The 19,424-nt window shown below is 41.1% G+C and overlaps 1 protein-coding gene across 2 annotated transcripts in view; it reads right to left on the reverse strand.

The window, feature by feature from the left end:
• Positions 1–19,424, reverse strand: part of LOC138284925 (dipeptidyl peptidase 4-like) — a 497,709-nt gene that overhangs the window by 84,544 nt on the left and 393,741 nt on the right. For both annotated transcript variants that reach the window (XM_069224254.1, XM_069224253.1), the window contains exons 19-20: positions 7,173–7,297; positions 2,402–2,449 (exon numbers count right to left, since the gene is read on the reverse strand). In XM_069224254.1, the coding sequence (XP_069080355.1) occupies positions 2,402–2,449; positions 7,173–7,297 (173 nt within the window). The remainder of the gene's footprint in view (positions 1–2,401; positions 2,450–7,172; positions 7,298–19,424) is intronic.

Below are 19,424 nucleotides of genomic sequence, written 5' to 3' on the forward strand. Positions count from 1 at the left end.
GTTGCTTTGCTGCTGGGCTGAATTTGCATCCTCACCCCAGCCAAGATTTTGCCTTCTAACTTGACTAAAATTCAAGGATAATTGCACTTTCTTGACATTTTCCATATATACTGAAAAACTGACCTTGAGTTACGGTAAAAGAGTGAGTTTCAAGTTTGAACTATAGAGGTGAAATGACAATGGAGAGGAACGGATTGGACAAATTTAACAGAAATACACTTCATTCTGGTAATATGTCTGCATCAGAAATTGGGCTTTTTCATCATAGTGAGAAATATGAATTTGTAAAATATTTCATTCAGCACATATGCTAATAAGGTAGCTTCTGAAAATATGTATCCCTTGTCATCAGTGAATTCAACATAATAATCAGTTTACAACCAGGTGCATGTGTTAGTTTCATATGCAGTATGTGAAAGCAAAAAAAACACAATTATAAAGAAACCCACAAACAAGCAAATACAACCAAGAAGAATAAAAATCTAAGAACAGTCAACAAAACGTTTTTTAATTTTTAGTGACTTGTAGAATATGGGTTGCATTTACTTTCAAATTTAGGATTACAGTTAAGGATTGGGTTAGGAACAGGGTTAAGGCTGTGGTTAGGGTAGGGGCTCTCTTAAAAGTTTGAGTTAGGTGTAGAACTGGGTTGGAGGTAGATTATTGGTTAATGGGAGAGTTGGGACTAAAATAGGGATTAAGATACATGTTGGGGTTCAAGTTGGTGTTGTCAGAAATGTTCTTCACACCTGGTTTGCCTTATGGTTTTTAGACAAATAGGGGCATATTTAGGAAAAATGGCACACAACTGCGCTAACGCAGTTGTGCATCATTTTTCTTAACGCCGGCTAATGCCATTTCTTAAAGCCATCAATGCGCTATATTTATGGGATGACGCACAATGGCGCTAAGGAATGGCTAGTGTAAAAAAAAGACTCCAGCCCGGGGTCGGGGGATATGAGGTTAGGGGAATGACACTAGTGGGTCAGAAATGACATTAGGCTGGTTAGTGAGAAAGATTTTGCTGCTAGTCAGCCTAGTGTCATTTACTGAAGGGCAGGCAGCCAAAAAATGACTCCTGTCTAAGTTTAGTCAGGAGTCATGCCCATCACCCCAATGCCCACCACAGGGGACCAGTGTCCCCTGGGCAAGCCCAAAATACCCAGTGCCAGACAGAGGCCCACATCTGAGGGTCCCCCAATGGCACTTTAAACAAATATAAAAGAAAATCACCTAAACTTACCTGGGATGGGGTCTCCCCTCCTGTAGTTTCCCTGTGGTGTGTGGGTGGTGGTGGTGTTGCTGCGGTTTGGGGTGGGCATCTTTGTGCCCATTCCATGGTGTTTCACTATGGAAATGGCCCTACCTGCACTCTAACACCTGGTCTGACCCAGGTGTTAAATAATGGTGCTAATTGGGCTTAGCATCATTATTTCGGTCCGCCTCTCACCAGCGCGTCGTTTCTGCTCCGGGAGGTAAATATGGCCCTGGGGGGCTAGCGTCATGTTTAGGACAGGAACGCCTACCTTGCATCTCATTGACACACAATGGGTTCACGCGTCCTGAAAAATAGTTGGCACTAAGGTGACGCTAACCATCCATAAATATGGGCCATCTTTCTTCTTATTTGCTTTATTGCTTTTCACAGATTCCTTTTTCTATGGTCTGAAATGTATTTTGCAAAATACTACTGAACACCGAACAAGACCTGCATATCTGAAACAACGTGTGATTAGAACTCCTAAACAGGGAACACTTTATGCCCAATAGATACAGCCCCAGCTTTTAACTACGAGACCCGAGCTTGACTGTATCACATTTCATGAACTATTCACTTTGCTTTTATGATTACATGCTTCATTACAGCGAAGATATAAAATCATGAGTACACATGCACATTTTTGTTCCCTGATCTAGAAATATTCTGGCTAACAGTCATTTATTTCCACCATCATTTGCAAATATCGAGAATATCATACCGCACAGCCGTGTCAAAATCACTCATGCAGATATGAAAGCAACCATGAGTCCAAAAACATTTAAATTTTCTCACTCACTCTGACCACATCCTTTCCACAATCCATGTCCAAATCCATCTCCTATGTGACTTTCAGCGTCAACTGGTTATTGGTTCTGTTTTCCTCAATTCATAGATGATTACTAGCCAACTGCAATATTGAACTATTACACATAATTTCCAGAATTAGTAATGTTGTCTTGTTTCCAACACCTTTACCTATACAGGTGAAAAAGGAATACATACTTACAAAGAGTAGCTGGTGGAAATACACATGAACTGAAAATATAAGTTTTACCTTTGAAGTAGAATGTTTTACCCACTTTGATACATTTCCTTAATCTAGTTATGTTTCATCAAAATACAGGAGTAGCAGGCACATACCATTGTTATCACTGCTCCTGTGGAGAGTATATATGGGCACTCCAGGTCCTGTAAAGGAAATCAAAGTTGATGCATTGTTTGAAAACACTCTTGTTGCACTTGATACTTTCAGTAAACATGACCAAAATTCTTAAAGCATGGTGGAATATATAGAGATTCACTGAGAGTTTAACTCTAAATTGAGAGGGAAAACCTGACAATGGAAAATACATTTCCACTTTGTTGTGGTGCTTTGCATGAGAGGGAGGGAGCTCTACAAAGATATTGCACTCGCACACAAACATGCTGCCAACCGCCATGCACCATAGGGCCAAGGGGTCTGAATCATGTGTAGCAGAGCTTTTGTGCTGATGGGTAGTCTTCCAGTACAAAATATTATGGGCCTTGTTACGAGTTCGGCGAATGGTTTAGACCATGGGTACTCGCAAACATTTTCCCAGGGGCCAAAATGTTTGGTCTGTGATGTGCCTGGGGGCCGCATTGATGCCAGGGCAGTGGCGGTCTGGTGGGGTGGCTGGGGGGATTGGTGGCAAAGTAGGTGTAGGAGAAGCAAATTATATACATCTAGTGGCTGAAATAAACAATGGGAAACTAGAAAACCTGGAACTAATCCCGGTTTACCCACTTTACCAAATTGTGTGATCCTAGGGAATTGTTTAGTCTCACTTTCCCTCCTTTTTTTGCATTATCACATTTAGGATGACCTCCAAATACATGATGCATGGTGTGTGCTGCACAAAACCTGCTTCTATGCTTGATTTATTAAAGTGTAATGTTGTTCATGTATGATAGGAACCCAGGCCACCCATAAAGCGCACATACCAAGTGACTTGTCTCTTTAATTTACTATTGGTGGTGTTCTCAGGGATAGGGAAATAATTAATGTTTCCAAATTTATGTTTGAAACATATCACTTTAAATGGATATATCTCAATGCACTGATAAAATAAATTGTACTAAGGCGAAAAGCTTCTGCATGTTAACTAAATACACTTTTTTAATTTTGAAGAAGCTGTCTTAGTTTTACACTTGTCTTGCAAGATGTCTTTAAAAATGAAAGCGTTTCTAAAGTTAAGTGCAGGAGTCCTTAGTTACTTCCTTTAACACCAATTGAGCATGAAATAAATGATTGTGTGTGTATTTCATATTTTTATTGTTAGTGCAGAGGAGCAAACAGCTGCCCAGTGCTCCTGTTGCTCGAAGGGCCGCATGTAAAGGTCAGAGGGCCGCATGAGGCCCACGGGCCGTACTTTGAGTATCCATGGTTTAGACCGTCTGCCAAACTTCTGACGGGGAGGTTGGCGCCATAGTGGCTACCTCCCTTCCGGGCCTTCTCCACCAGCCTTTCCTTGGAGGTGCGACCGCCATGAAAAGGCTAGCTGAGAATGTGGTTGCAATCCCCAGGGGAGCGCTGCCCTGGTGGATTTGGACCTCTGAGATCCCGGCGGTGCTGACGTTCCCACCGTGGCACCACCGCCATGGTCACAATAAGGCACTCGGACAACCACATTGGCGGTGGTCCGACCGCTATCCGCAAACTTTGAAACTTTTTCCACTTTGGATCTGTGCACAATAAAGCACAAATGAAAAGTAGGAAAGATTTGAAAAAGTAAAGCTTGTATGCCTTCCTTAAAGAGGCATTATTATTTTGTGCGGAATCCTGACTAATAACGCGAATTGGTTTGTGTTAAAAAACCCTTGACTACTGTATATAAACGCTCATGTACCACCTATTGGATGCTTCTTTGATGCAGCTTAAAAGCTCTGCTTTGCCCTATTTCCAAGCACGTTCCAATAAATTCTAAATAATGCTTTGTGACAGTTTGTGTCACTTTTGTGACACAGTCCTTGTGCAACCCTGTTAGTAAATCTGCCTTCTAGTCTGTTAACATTAATAACATTGCTGCCTGACAGAGTCCAGTGCATCACTGTTCAGCAGTGTGCATTAGCCTGAAAGCTACATAAAGGATTCCGCTGATAAGGGTACTGTATTATGTTGCATTTAGAAAATGGGACCATTCCCAAAGACGATGTAAAAACATTCTGTGAAGTGCGCGTGGAAATCAGTGCCAAACGAAGGTTTCCAGAAGTACTGCTGGAAGTGTAATCGAACTCTTCCCTGGTCGCCTGGTCCTCCTGCACAGAGTTTTCTTTTCCATGGAGTATCTATAAATTGTAAACGATGGATTTTACATCTGAATCGTAGGTCATTACTGTGTTTCGTTTTTCAGACCAAACACATTGGTCTGGTAGATATAGTAGACAAAGGCTATAGTAATGGGTGGGATTGTTATCCTTGTATTTCCCTGCACTTGCATAAGAAGCACGGTAAGTAATGTATAAATATGTTATACACCAGACCTCGGTTCGAGTAAATTTCCGATCATTTACAGGGCAGGAAGGCATCAAAGCTAGTGAATACTTACAAACATACATGTTTCTGCCTGTTTACAAACTTTCTGCCTGTTCACAAACTTGCAAGATAAACCACGTCTGGTAAAGCTCACTTCCGCCCCTTGCTTGAGATTTACTACTACAGATTTTTCCAAGTTCATTGCAGAGAAAATGGAAGTACTAAATCTATTTACACCTGACATGCAGGCCCAATAGCAGGCATGGGAAACTTGAAATAGGTCCAAATTTGGAATGACCAGCTGATGGAAGTTTGGGGAATCCTGGAGAGCTAAAGGTCTGGCCCTCCATTTTGCTAGTGTAGACTTATGATTTCATCGCTTATTAAAGCAGTGGGCTTTTAGGTTACTTCTAAACCAGTAGCTATTTACTTTAGGATCTCAGTTTGGCATATAGAGCATAGCAAGGTTCTATTTCTTTGATGCGGAATATTCAATCTCCATTTATGTTTGTTATGTTTGAGGGAGTATAATAGGTCGCTTTTGACTGGACTGAGTTGAACCTATCTGGTTTCAGTTGTGCAGAAATAGCGTAGGGCCATTTTTAAATACATTCTAGGTCTTAACCTTGAAGATATAGTTGAGGACAAGTGATTTATAGGTAACTGTATTTAACCTGGAGACTATATACACCTGCTTCTGCAAGATCCTGGTGTTTCTGTCATTCACTTAAATTGTGACTACAATTTGAGTATCATCTGCAATATTAGTTATTTTGTGGGCAAGCTTGTGTTAAGACGTTTCCTCAATCAGGCCTTGGTCTTGGACAGGGGTACCGAAAGTAACATCAAATAACGTTTAACAACTCCATCACATAGTAGAGCCCATGTTCCACTCTTAATTCCCCCGTAACCTCGTATTTGCTGGTGAGAGGCTAGTGGAAGTCCAATGGGAGAAAACTAAACAAATTAAACAGGCTGTAAATAGGCCTACCCGACTACTTCATCTTTCCATGCGTGCGGCATTCTCCAGCACACACAAAACAGGAATAAGCCTCTAGGGATTGTTTTTGTGCGGGAATATATTTCTGCCTTCATGGAAACAATTGTGCGCGTTATGCAGACACCCTTGCACTATGGTGCAAGGGTGCCTGCATTGGCGCTAGGCAGAACACAGTGCGCTAGTGCTGGGAGAGAGAAGTGTGCCACATCTTGGATGAGTCTGTTTCAGTTCCCTCCCTTTCATGCAACACAGCGCAGCAAGTTGCCTTGCTGCATTGTTTGAAAGAATAGTAAATCTGGCCCCAGATGTCCATGTCCAGCTCTAGTATTAGAGAATTTTACATTTCCATTATTGCTCAAGTCTTTTTTTATTTGAACATAGTATGGTGTTTATCAATGTAATAGTATTTTTATAGAGTCGTTATTGAAAGCTACTGCAATAAAAAATAACACAAATCTCAGCAATTCAAACCATGTTTATATATTAACACTTCATGTGGAGTTATGGGTTCATATTCAGAGTAAAAAACGGAAATGTGCATCCCTCCGCCAACAACCTTCCATGGGTGTGATTTCTGAATGTATATAATTCACTAAGTTCTAAGAGTATTCCTGGAATACGGTGCCAGTAACAGATTTCCGGCGTAGCCATGAAAGACATTTTGGGAATTCTGAAATTCAAATCTACCCAGGCTATTCTGCAACGATATTTGTAAATAGTGTAAAATTGTACATAGTGAAATATCATTCCTTGTGTGTACATTTCATTTTTCTTCTCCACAATAAAAATATTTTTCTCTATGCACAGACCTCTTATCTCACACACGTGTATAGTTTGAGGATGTTCACAATTCCAAGCAGTTAAGGGGATTTTCTCCGGCCCTACCAGGGCCAGAAACAAATACTCAGTCATTTCCATGGGTTCTAGTCACAAATCAAGCAGCTTGGGCGACTCGGTTGGACTTAAATGCACTAACAGCTTTGCGAATTACCCTGCAATATTTATTGGTCATGGTGAGGCTGCAGTATATATTGGTCAAGGTCATAGAGGTCTGAGGTCAGGAAGGAAAAAGCCAGAAGTGCGAATGAACACTGGTAGTCAACCTAAGCAGACTGTTGCACGTTATCGAAACAGTACATTTTGGAATTGGAGTCACTAGCAAGGAGCTGGAGAACAGGAAGCCAGAAAAAAACATTGAGACTCTTTATTACAATAGTATTTTAAAAGGGAGCCTAAGTACTCAAACACTGATTTTTCTTGTAAAGAAAAAATGTATCTTTTGTCTCTAAGACTGAAGTGAGTATTCTCTACAGCTCTACAGCACAATGTTTTAGGCTACACGGTATGTGAACTCACTCCATAATGAGATTCTGCAGAAGATAAGTGCCTTCGAAATGGCCCGTAAAAGGGGAACTTACCACTGCAAGTTAATTGGTAAAACCTCGCATTCTTGCTGAAGGACGCTGAGTAATACTGGCATCGTTCTGGCCGCAAGTGACAACTCAGACATTCAGGAGTTTTCGAACTCTCTTTGAGGTTTATTCTGAAAAATGATCACAATTTGTTCTCACTTCAAGTGCATTTTAATAAACATTTCATTTAGGTATTCCTCAGACATTGGAAGGAGAAAGCATGTGGATTATAGGACGCGAGAAAGTAAGCAAGACATATTGACCAACCTGGATGAAGATGCCAAGACAGAATGCAGCAAAGAGTGTGACAGAAAGTGTGAGACTGAAAGAGCTACAACACTCGAGATGTACGGGCATATTCATAATGCTACCTTGCATCACATTAACATAATTATTTTTGATGTTGATGTGGCCCAACGAGGCCGAAATCCCCGCGCCATATTTACAGGGTGGTGCAATGCACGCATTGCGTCACTCTGTAACCCTTTGCGCTACATTATGCCTGCACCGGTATAATGTATGCAAAGGGGGCATTCCCCAAATAGGGGAGCTGGAAAAATGGTGTAATGACATTTATGAGATTTCCTTGCACCATTTTTTTGGGGCACTTTTAACGCCTACTCAAGACCAGACGTTAAAAGGGGACTTCCATTCTTTAATATTGGCGCTACTCCTGCAGAGTACACCAATAGTGTCATGAGAAATGATGCCATTGCCCCCTATCCTGCGCCATGGTGCAATGTATTTTAAATACAGTGCACACATGGTGGTGTAGGGGGGTGCGAAGGGGCACAGGGAAAGTGGAGCACCACTTTCCATAAAACTGCCCCGTAGTGTCCACATGAACGCTTCAGGATATCTCCCTCCTAGAGAACTGTGGTTCTCTTGCACTTCACCCATGCCTACACAGGCGTCACCAGGTCAGGTTATCTGTGCCATCACTACAATTCTGCACTAATTCAGTGTCTATGTCAGTGTTAGTTGAGGCATGGCCTGTACCACTTGAAACCCAAAGAGCCAGATAAGAGGGATGGAGAGAAAGAGATAGAGATTTGCTTCAAATTTCAAACACAGAAAAGTATTCCCAAGGGTTTTCAATATTGTTGAAAACCTGTCAGACTCTCTTAAAGTGATATTGGACTCAGGAGAAAATGTTCAGGAAGAACTATAAGTTTTTGTTCACACCAATAAATAATTATTTGGAGTGCGAATTAAGGATTCATTGGAACCCTAAATTTGCCATTTAAGGACCTTTCACAATTAGGCTTACCTTATTTGAATCAATTGTATTTATAGTGGTTACATGAGACCATGCACTTATGTAAAGTATGATAAAACTAAGTATTTAGGTAAATGGTTAACTGTACATCATAAATTATTGGTTATGTATTGACTCTGTAACTTCATAAATTATGGGGTGATTGTAACTTTAACTCGTGGTTCAAGTGTCCTTCCTAAAATAACATTTTAAAATAGTATGAAACCTGAAAAAGTCACTTAAACATATCTCAGTTCAAGGGATATCACAATTAGAATCCAAAACCTGAAAAATACTGAAACTTGACAGTTACTGCTCATGACTATTCACATTAGCTCACCTATGACATCTGCAATAAAAGGACTGATGTTCGATTAAGGACGTCACGGGCACTCATCCAGACCTTTGTTAACCCACATACAGTATGTAGCATACACAGAGTATAGCCTTCAGATAGAATGTATGAGAGAGTGGCATTGGGCATATACAAATGGTCCCACTCCAAGCCTTACATGCAGATGACCCAACCATCCATTACATTTCTCTTTGTATGCTAAACATAGGACAAGGGCATTGCCAGTGTTGATGTGTTGTATGTTGCATGAACAGTTCATGGTGCTTAGCCAGGTATGTGCATTGCGACAGCACATGCTTAGTGCATAGGGCATTGCTTTGGCAAAGCCCTGCATCATCTGAGTGGTAGAACATTGGACATAAAGGCCATGGTCTTCAGTCATGTACTGTATTTAGCAAGCACACGCATTGAATATGACTATGTGCATGTGAGGCAAGGGAAACTGAGCAGTTTGAGTAAGGCTTGCTTTGTGGAGTATGCCATAAGTGATATCAACAGTGATTTCATCAATGATTAATATTTGATGTCCTGTGTAGGGTCATGAGAAGGGAACTGGTAAGAGTAATAGTTCAACCATTAGTATAACTAATCAATAAGGAGGTGCTGGACACTGTTGAGGAGCTTCATCAAATTGAAAAGCAGAGACCGGAGAGTCTGGGCCAACAACAGCCCCTGACTGATAAGAAGGAGGAGGTAGCGGGCAATAGTAGAGAGACTTCGCTGCTTTGCTTATTGGGGATACATGGCGCACATGCAGAAAGGGACAGGGCTGGCACTTTGCTGGCTTGGCTGGCCAACCCCAAGAAGCAAGGGAGCTCAATTTTACAACTGGAGACAAATGGGGAGGCCGAGAATATATGCAAGAAGGGATCTATGGCTAGGTGCATTTCCATATCAGACACTGTGGAAATTAAGGGGGATTGCTAAATGCTGGACTAACTACTTAAGGAGAGTACATACCAAAGTCCCACCCTCCCTGGACCAACTGATAACCGTGCTGTGAGCCCTCCTGCATGGATGGGACTGGAGAGTCCTGACACACTGGGTGGAGGAGGGGGCATCTACCCTTGGGGACCTTTTTAACGAAGGGGAACTACTCCCATTTGAGGTCTTTAGGGCGGATTTTGATGTCCCACAAGGACATTTCCTCTTGTACAGGGCAATTACACTGCGTCTATAAGGAAACACTGGGGAAATGGTACTCATGAGCCCCAGCCTTAAGTAGCTGTCGCTATATAGTACTTACCTCAGGCACTGTCAAAGTCGTTTCCTGTTTATATGGGGGTCTTGGGGGACCACTGTCGCCCGCTTGAAAAACTGAAAGCTAGCTGGGAGGAAGATTTAGGAACCCCGATATCAGAGGAGGCCTGGGATGCTATACTCTACAGGATGCCTCATGTGTCTTGAAATGCCAGCATCAAACTGATTAATTTATGTGTACTGCAGCAAGCATGCTTAGCCCTGAGCGCATTCAGAGATATTTTTGGGTTGCAGATGCAGGCTGTCCCAGATGTGGGGAGATTGGGGCAGATCTAATACACATGTTATGAAGTTGCCCTCAGATCCATCAGTACTGGGAGGGGATCACGGAGCTCCTGGCCGCTGTCCTAGATAGGGCAATTCCATGCACATGAGGACACTGTCTGTTAAGCTGGATCCGGCACACCTCAAAAACTAAAGTCATCTGTAGGTTCCATGATCTAGCATTCTTATTAGCGAAATGCAAGATAAAGCAGAATTTGAAATTAGCGTGGGGACCCTGATTACTGAAGAGGCATAGTGAGTTGGCAAAATGGGCAGCAGTAGAAGGAGAAGTATTGCTGAGGGAGGAGAAGAGAGGGATTGGTACATTAGAGGTGGCACATGTGTAGGAGGTCCCGTTGGCTAACCTTCAGGCTGCCACTGCAGAAGATGAAGCATTGTCTTCAAGGGCCCACTGGGAGCACCTCATCAATGACTTGGGGCTGCCTCATCAAGCCCATGGATAGTTGATTCTCCCTGCCCCAGGGAAAAAATTGGGATATTGGGACTAACAACGGGGGACTGAAAGTAATTTTAGACTTGTAGTCATACCTGGGTCACCACTGTTATTAAAGATTACTACAGATGCAATCAATAGAGAGGGGATGTGGTTTGGTAGGGGAGGGTTGGTTCTGTTGATGGTTCCCGAAGGCTAACAATGAACACCATGTGTAGGAGATGCAGTAATATGCCATGACTTAAATGAGTTAGATGCTTATTATAATAATAATACTCTTACCTACGTGATGGAATGATGCTGTATGAATGAGTCAAGTTGGACTTCTGTTTTATTGAAACTTGATAAAACATGTTTAAAAAATAGTGTAACTGATAAATTCTAGAGTTTTATTGTTTTTGCCACAAAATTGAGAATATGTGAAATTGTCACAGCTGTTGACTCACGAGTTTGCACATTTTGTTTAAAGCTTCACAAAAAGCTGAAAGAAAGACCAACAGGTTTCGTAGGCCCTTTCAATTAATGGAAAACCTTTCTTTCTGACAGAAGAGACTCAGGCAAATTACCATTGTTTAGTGAAAGCCCTCTCGTAGAGCCAATGACACCAATACATCCTCAGCCCCACCTACTACTTATTGATGATCGTCTATCTTTGACATACTCAGGCCCTTCCAGGCAAGGTACCCATTTGTCAGTGCCTTTCTGCATGGGTACAAATTCCCAGGAACAGCCTCTGTTCTCTCCTAGCATCATCCCTCAGTTGTAGGTGTCTATGAGTGGGAAAATGTTGCACCTGGATAAGTCGGTAAGGACGAGCCACCTGGCCAATATTTGCTGGGTATATACCATATCCTATCACAAAAAATTACTGATTGCAAATGTTATCAATATTATGATTTTTCTCATCTAGGTATCTCTGGTTTAGGTTTCCTATGTTAATAACTATAAGTATGAATGACAAATATAGAATGCATATTTGTTTAATGTCACATTTCTTTCCAACATGAAGTGAAAATATTCACATTATGTAATCCAAAGGTTCATTCTCTGTTCTAAAATAATTGTAATAAAGTCATGAACAACGTTATGAGCAAAGTTTCATGAATGTTAAAAATGTCAACTAAAATTTATAATTATAATTCAATGAGCGGGGTTTCACAGAATAAAAATATGTGACTAGGCATTAGAGACTGTATTATACATTGTGCCCTGGGGATGCAAAGGTGTGTAAGCCTGCTTTGTGCTCCCTGGGTTACAATGGTATTACAGAAGGGGATACAGAACCCTGTGAGTCCCCTTTTGTAATACTGATAGTGCTAGCACACATGTAGCGCCAGCGCTATCATGAAAGGGTGCTCCCTCATTTGTGTGAGGGGGCCCCCATGCAAATCAGTAAATCAATTTGCCTCTGTGACTGTGCTGTATTGCCGATATGGATGCAGAGGCAAACATTCCTTTAAGAGGCGTGCTGAATGGCGGCCCCCTAAAGCCAGCCCTCTGGGGAGAAGAAAGTGGGTACCACGGACCCCTCTCGGACATCCCCCTGCAGGAGCGTATAGTCGCTGGCTGCATCCACCTGCAAGGTGGTCTCTGATCCATCTTGAAAGTACAGGCAGATTGCTGCCTGCACAGTGAAACATGGAGCATCTTTTAGACAGCTGCTCTGCCTTTCACTTGAATGTGCTGCCCCGAGGGCAGCACAAGTTCACAGTTGCCCTGGGAACAGCACATTCTTTCTAATATGGCACACTCCTTGTTTGTGAATGGTGCACCTTTTGAAAGGTGTGCCATGGTGCAAACAAAGAAAGTGTGTCATATTCATAATATTGCCCCTTAACTGTTCATTTTTTTTACTCAAAGATTCAACAATCATTAGATAATGTTATATAAGTAAAAAACAGAGGGTCTGATTTATATTCTGTCAGGAAAAGTATTTTTCATTGGCCTGGCAGAGGACTTTACATCCTCCTTACATCCACCAGGCTGAGAATACTCTGCATGTCAGAATTATAAATAGCCACATAGAAGGGCATCCTTTATAAGGGCATTGTCAGGAACCACCATTACAGAAGTTCCTGTCAATGTATTTTACTGTTTGATGCAGGGCTGTTTAGGAAGGATGCAGCCTTGCAGCAAACGGAATTCTTTTTTCGTCCAAAAAGAAAATCCCCAAAATCCCCCCACCATGGGAGGCTTCTCCTATGGCAAAGGGGCATTTTAATGCATTACTGTCCCTTGCAACCAGGTTTTACCTTACAGCAACGAACGGCAAAAAGTGACTACATGTGTGTCCAAGTAAATTGAGTGTGTGAACAGGTAGCCATTTCTCCGATGGCCCTTACTCCACAAGGCCATCAGAGGGGATTAATCATGGCAGAGACAGAGTAGTCTCCGCCATGATTAACCCTAAGGTCCTCATGTAAATGCGGCAGGCAGACAACCATATAGGCAGGGAGAGAACTGGCCCACTGAGATGTAGTACCCCCTCCACCAATATATAAATCAGATCTTTGTATCAGGGAAGCTATGCACAATTGCTCAACCTACTTTTGTTGAAGGTTAATGGGAGGCACATTCAGCCTTGACTTGCTTGGGGTTTATCAGACTTCTTCTCAGCACAGATGAGAATATCAGATTATGCTGAACAGTTGCTTTATCGTTCGAAGGACTTATGAGAGTGGGAACCATCTTTGAAACTACAATTAGGTATTATGTTGGTGCTGAGTTTCACTTACTAAGCCACTGATATAAGGGTGGGATTGATATAAACAGCCGCTATGTTCTAATATTTTCTGTTTTTCATATTACCTGTAACTGCTGTAGCTAAGATGATGTTTGTTGTTATTATATTTAGAATTCATATTGTGCTCACTAGGATAGGATTTTAACATTTACATAAAACATAACCAGTGTTGCTGAGTGTGCCTTTCTGATATGAGAGATGATGTGGGTTAATCTAATCATACCTGTGATATTTTACAAGATTTATAATTCATGCCCTGAAATATATCACACTCAAGTACTGCTCAGTAGTTTGCAGGGTGGTTGCAGTGCAACTGTCTTTATCTCTCAGTTTGGCACATTGGCAAAGTGCTTAGTGCAGGGGGTCTAGAAGGCCTATTTCACAGTCCATGATCCTGAGCATCTGGAAAACATATCACTGCATCTAATCAAAACTGTAATGTTTTTAGCTGGCATTTTTCACAGAGTTGTAGGGATATTTCTAAACATAGGCTAGTATTTGAAAATTGGGATAAAACCTTTTCATTCTATCAAGAAATATTTCTGTAAATTTATTGAGATATGTAATGATATGCCTTATCGAGACTGTGCCAAAGGATGTTGGGCATTGTCTTTAGCCAGGTTATGATGCTCATGCCTTCAGAACCTGCAGGGCATAGAATTTGTCCATGACCCGTGGATATTGAATACAAGTCATTATGATTACAGTACTTGTTTGATTGTTGGTGACAATAATTATTCCAATATCAGCCAAATGGTATACCAATGCACCTTTATTATGGTGTTTGGTTTCAAGCATGGGTCATAAACTTTACACTTACTAGAATATTTTGCCAATACAGTGCATTTTTATATGTTTGAGAAAATGGATTCCACACTTCAGACCATGGCAGTGAATCTGATCACAGGGGACTTTAACCTTTAGTTATAAGTTAAAGATACTATGAAACCGATTTACCAAAGCCCTGAATGAGAGTCTGGCACACTGGTTACTTCATTAAAATGTGACAGATATCCTGTCTGCATTATTACAAGTGCGATATGATGCAATTAACTTGTAATATGTTTGAGGTAAGGGTCATCATGTCGTGACAGAGTAACACATATCCAAATTCTAAATCAAACCACACACTTTCACGCAATGCAGTACAGCAGCATAAGTGGCTGTACAGCGTTGTGTGAAAGGAACAGAGCAGAATAGGGTCATGTCTACTCAGCTATGGTGCTCTTTCACTCACCTCATGTACACCTTTGGCTAGTTTAAGTCAACACTCACACCCTTTCACCATAGTGCAAGGGTGTTTATGTGTAATGAGAAGCATTGTTTTGTACTGGAAGGGTACACCCTTCCAGTACGAAACACTATACTTATACATTATTTAGTGTTTTTCACACTTTGTATGTGTGCTGTAAAGATCAGCACACATTTAAAGTTTGAAACCTTTGAGAAAATAAATCTTTCTTACACTTTAGACCTGTCTTAATGAGGCATTCACTTTTGGCACAAAGTCCTATTCACCTTTGTAGTAGATATGTCTTTGTTTCAAAATAGGTGGATCAAATAAATGGATGCTTGCTTGAGAATGCCCACATACCACCTATGGAATGCCCCTTGATACAAAATAGTTCAAAATAGTCAGTCAGTCAAAACATATGTTTATTTAGACCATAGTCTTTAAAACAATTTCTAAAACCAAAATCACACATAAATCCAATATAAATAGATAAAAAGAACATGAGTTTTAAACAATAAAATCTGGTACATTCGAATATAAAATCTATATATTCTAGAACATCGCTGTCCCTTAGAAAGAGGGCTCCACTCTAATTGATTAGCTTATCACCATTTGACTGTAGTAGATTATGAACAGAAATTAAAAATCGCCCCAAGGCTCACGTCACATACAGAAATAAAAAATTGCCCCAAAGCACACGTCACATCAAAATAGCTAATTTTAGCCAATAATTTAATAGCTTGCCCCCTGTCCCTGATACCATACTTTAAGAATATAGGCTTTAAAAAAAATCTTCGATTGAGCTAAAAAACAACTGACAATCCACAAGGATATGCATTGAATTCCCTTTTACGTTGAGGCCACATTGACAGATTTTCAGTTCGCTTAATAGGATACCGTGATTACCTGACATTAAAACTTGATTTAATAAACATCTAAATCTAAACAGGCTGCGGTGCATCTTAATATTCGGCAATCTCTCTAAATAGGAAAAAGTTTCACCATTCGTCCATGAGCTTAATGAATGAGAAGCCCATTGCTTTTTCCCCAAACAAGTGAGATCCATGTCCCTTGAATCCTGCTGTATTATTTTTTTCAGCTCTGTCTTGCTCACTCCTAACTGGTCAATACCCTCTACAACATTCATTTTTAGTTCTCTAGCACATGTTTCAATCCTTGCTCTACCTCCATGAGCCCACTGCAGTTTGCTATGCAATGTCTCTTTTTTATATAACAGGAAGTTTCAGGGGATTCAGCTATCTATTCTTGACCAAATATTCTTGACCAAAATTTTATGACCTCTGTCTGTGCTAGAGGTGTCCACCCTAGTAAGCCAGTTAACACTCTAACTGCCTGAAACATAGATGACGGGGGGAGGGAGAGTATTTTTTTATGCACCTTCCGTCTTCAAGGTCCCAGCTCTTTTTACCCCAGGTACTTACCACCTCAGCACCATCCTGAAACTGGGGCCTTATAATGGCTTCGTAGGCCTTCAACACTGGACGGCACAAAGGCTCCCTATAGGGATTGTCGAATTTCCTTAATCCCCTACTGTTGAGAGTGCTTTGACTTGTGTCACAGCCAGAAGATCCTTCCACCCTGATTTATGGGAGGACCATACCCTTAGGTATTTTTACTTATTGACTCTCTCTATCTTAACCTTGTTGATTACCCATCTCATGCTTTCCCTCTGCCTCCCTATCTGGAGCAATTTAGTTTTTTCCACGTTTATACTTAATTGTTTCCTTTTGTAGTAATCCCGAAAAACAACTAATTTCCTCTGTAGCCCGATTCATGTTAAATAAAAAATCACTAAGTCATTTGCATACGTAATATGTTTACAGTTCATTTTTGGGCTAAATGCATTTGGTTGGCTTAAAACCTTAAGGAGATTTACAAGAATCAGCGAAAACAGTGTTGGTGCCAACACACACCCTTCCCTCCGGCAATTTCTTATTTTTATTCTTTTCAAAAGAGGTCCTATAATGTCCAGTTCAACTTGGGCTCAATTAGCCCTGTGGATTTCCTGCAAAATTCAAAGCAAATCTTTAGAGATCCCATATTCCTTTAACACATCCCATAGCAATACTCGATTGATGTAGTCAAAGTGGGAGCTAAAATCAACAAAGCAACAATACAACACTCCACCTTGTTCAATGGATTTCTTTACAATGGCCCACACGCTGAAGCAGTGGTCAATCGTTGAGTAGTTCTCCTACAACCATTCTGTTCCTGAGGTATAATAGCGTTTCCTTCCTTTAACACATCCCACAGCAATACTCGATTGACGAAGTCAAAGGTGAAGCTAAAATCTACAAAAAAACCAATACAACACTCCACCCTGCTCTATGGATTTCTTTGAAATGGCCCACAAGCTGAAGCAGTGGTCAATCTTCGAGTGGTTCTCCTTAAAACCACCTTGTTCCCGGGGTATAATAGCCTTTACTTCAGCCTGCTATTTTAACATCCCCAACAAGGCTTTTGAGAAGACCTTACTATTTACATGTAGCAGGTTGATTTGCCAGTACTTCTCAGGAAGGGCATATTTCCCATTTAGGTGTATAGGGTTAATCACTGCTCCCTTCCAACCATCTGGGAATATTCCCATCAAACATATTCCCCGATAAAGTCTATAAAACATACTGGGCCACAATGCAGTATTTGTTTTTATTATTACTGCCAGTGCATCATCAGGGAAAGCAGCCCTTGTGAGCTTTAACATCTCAATTCTTTTATTAATTGTTAACACAGAGAACCTCTCCTTTGTCTCACTTTTAACAAGGAATCTAGTTGTATGCTGAGCAGCAGTGGCATTTCTATTGTAGATCTCCTCAAAAAATGTAACCCACACATCTCACCCGCATGGCCTGATGACTGTCCCTAGGAATTTCCTGTCCCGCTCTACACCAACCTCCAAAACGTATTTAAATTATAAGTCTTGATGGCCTCCATCATGGCTTCCCAGCACTTTTTATTTAGTTCCTGTTTCTTCCTCGCCACCAGATTTTTTAATTCTTTCTTTAAGCTAAGAAGGGGCAACCCCCCAATTATATTTCTTGACCGTCTTAGGTGTTTTTCAGGTTTCCGGTTATTTCTTTTTTAATATTCTACATTCTTTATTGTATCATTTATTCCTGGCATACTACATAGATTTGTTTTTATTTTGAGTGGAGTTGAAAACAGTGACTTCTATTTTGAGACATGTGACCACCTTTTTTATTATTTCTTCATAGCATGCTAAGGGATCAATGGCTGCCTTCACAGACTCCATTCCTTCAATGCTATAATCGAAATCCTTCAGTAAGTCTAGATGTTTCTCTGAGAACCTCATTCTTAGACATTTAGAGCAACCAACCTTTAAAGGTGAGTCTCTCATCTGCCTAGGTATGGGGCAAACTCCTTGGTACATTCCATTCTACCCCACCCCATGGGTCCCTCCCATGTTTTACTCTCCTCTCCTCTACTCTCCTTACTGATCACCTTCAGACCCCACGGACCCTCTTTTTTCCTCTCCTGACTTCTACCAGCCTGATCTTCACGCCAGGCCCAAGAGGGGTAATGATGTATCTTTTGCTTACAAACATGTTTCATGGAAGTGGCCTGGTGCAGGACGGATTGTTTACTTTTGGCCAGGTACTACCTATACACTCAGCTTTATTATTTCCTAAACTTTTAATCACTGAGGAAGACTGTCGCCTAACACCATGGTTTTTCTTTTTTCCACCTCGGCCTATCACCCTCTGCTCTCCTTTTCTTGGACGGTTCTTCATCAATGAGAAACCAAAGCCATGTCGGCTGCACCTTTTTTTAATTAACACCTGGAAATTTGGAAATATGCACCAAAGGCTGCCCTTCTACCATTAGGGCCTTTTCCAGAGAATGAATAGCCCCACACTCCTCATGCCCTGTGCTTACTGCTCCAACCTGACCTGCCAAGTCCTCCCACTTCTCAACAAGTCTCACCAGCTTGGGCAAGCAACCATTTATCTGTTTTAACCCTGAGTCAATCGACTGCAAATATACCTTATGTGACTTTAATGTTTCTGAATTCACAACCACTGCAATGCAGGATTTTGTGCATTAGCACCATGATGTCCAACATCGATGACGAGGAGCATGGACCAACAGCAAAGTCAGATGATAGCATGAGAGTAAGGTGTTCATTCCCCAGATTCTTATGACACCCCCTGCTCACCACAAGTGCTGCCACTTGTAACATTTTAGGCCTTTGTTAGCATTCCACTGATAAAAGATTCCTCCGAATCCAGGATTTCTTGACTCACCAACCTTGAAAACCCCTTCTTGAAAACTTACATCCCGGACCCCAATTGTAAGCATGGTGACAATGACAGTCTTGGCTCTGGCTGACCTATACCTTGCCACAAGTAAATAGTGTGTCGCTCTCCAGAGACTCAGAACAATCAGCTCAATCCATAAAGGACAGAGACTGAACAATGACTGTTTAATCTTTTCTTCTTTAATACCAATTAAAATTTATTTACAATATTTATATATATTTTCAAAATCATATATATTAATTGAAATGTTCGTCATTCGAACCCCCCTTCCCCTGCTCTAATACACTAATACAGACAAACAAAACCATAGACAAATAAGACCATAGACACATTCACTATACACAACACCATATATCACAAACAAATACAACATGACATTAGATAACATTAAA

Source organism: Pleurodeles waltl, chromosome 3_1, assembly GCF_031143425.1.
Source record: "Pleurodeles waltl isolate 20211129_DDA chromosome 3_1, aPleWal1.hap1.20221129, whole genome shotgun sequence".
Lineage (NCBI taxonomy): Eukaryota > Metazoa > Chordata > Amphibia > Caudata > Salamandridae > Pleurodeles > Pleurodeles waltl.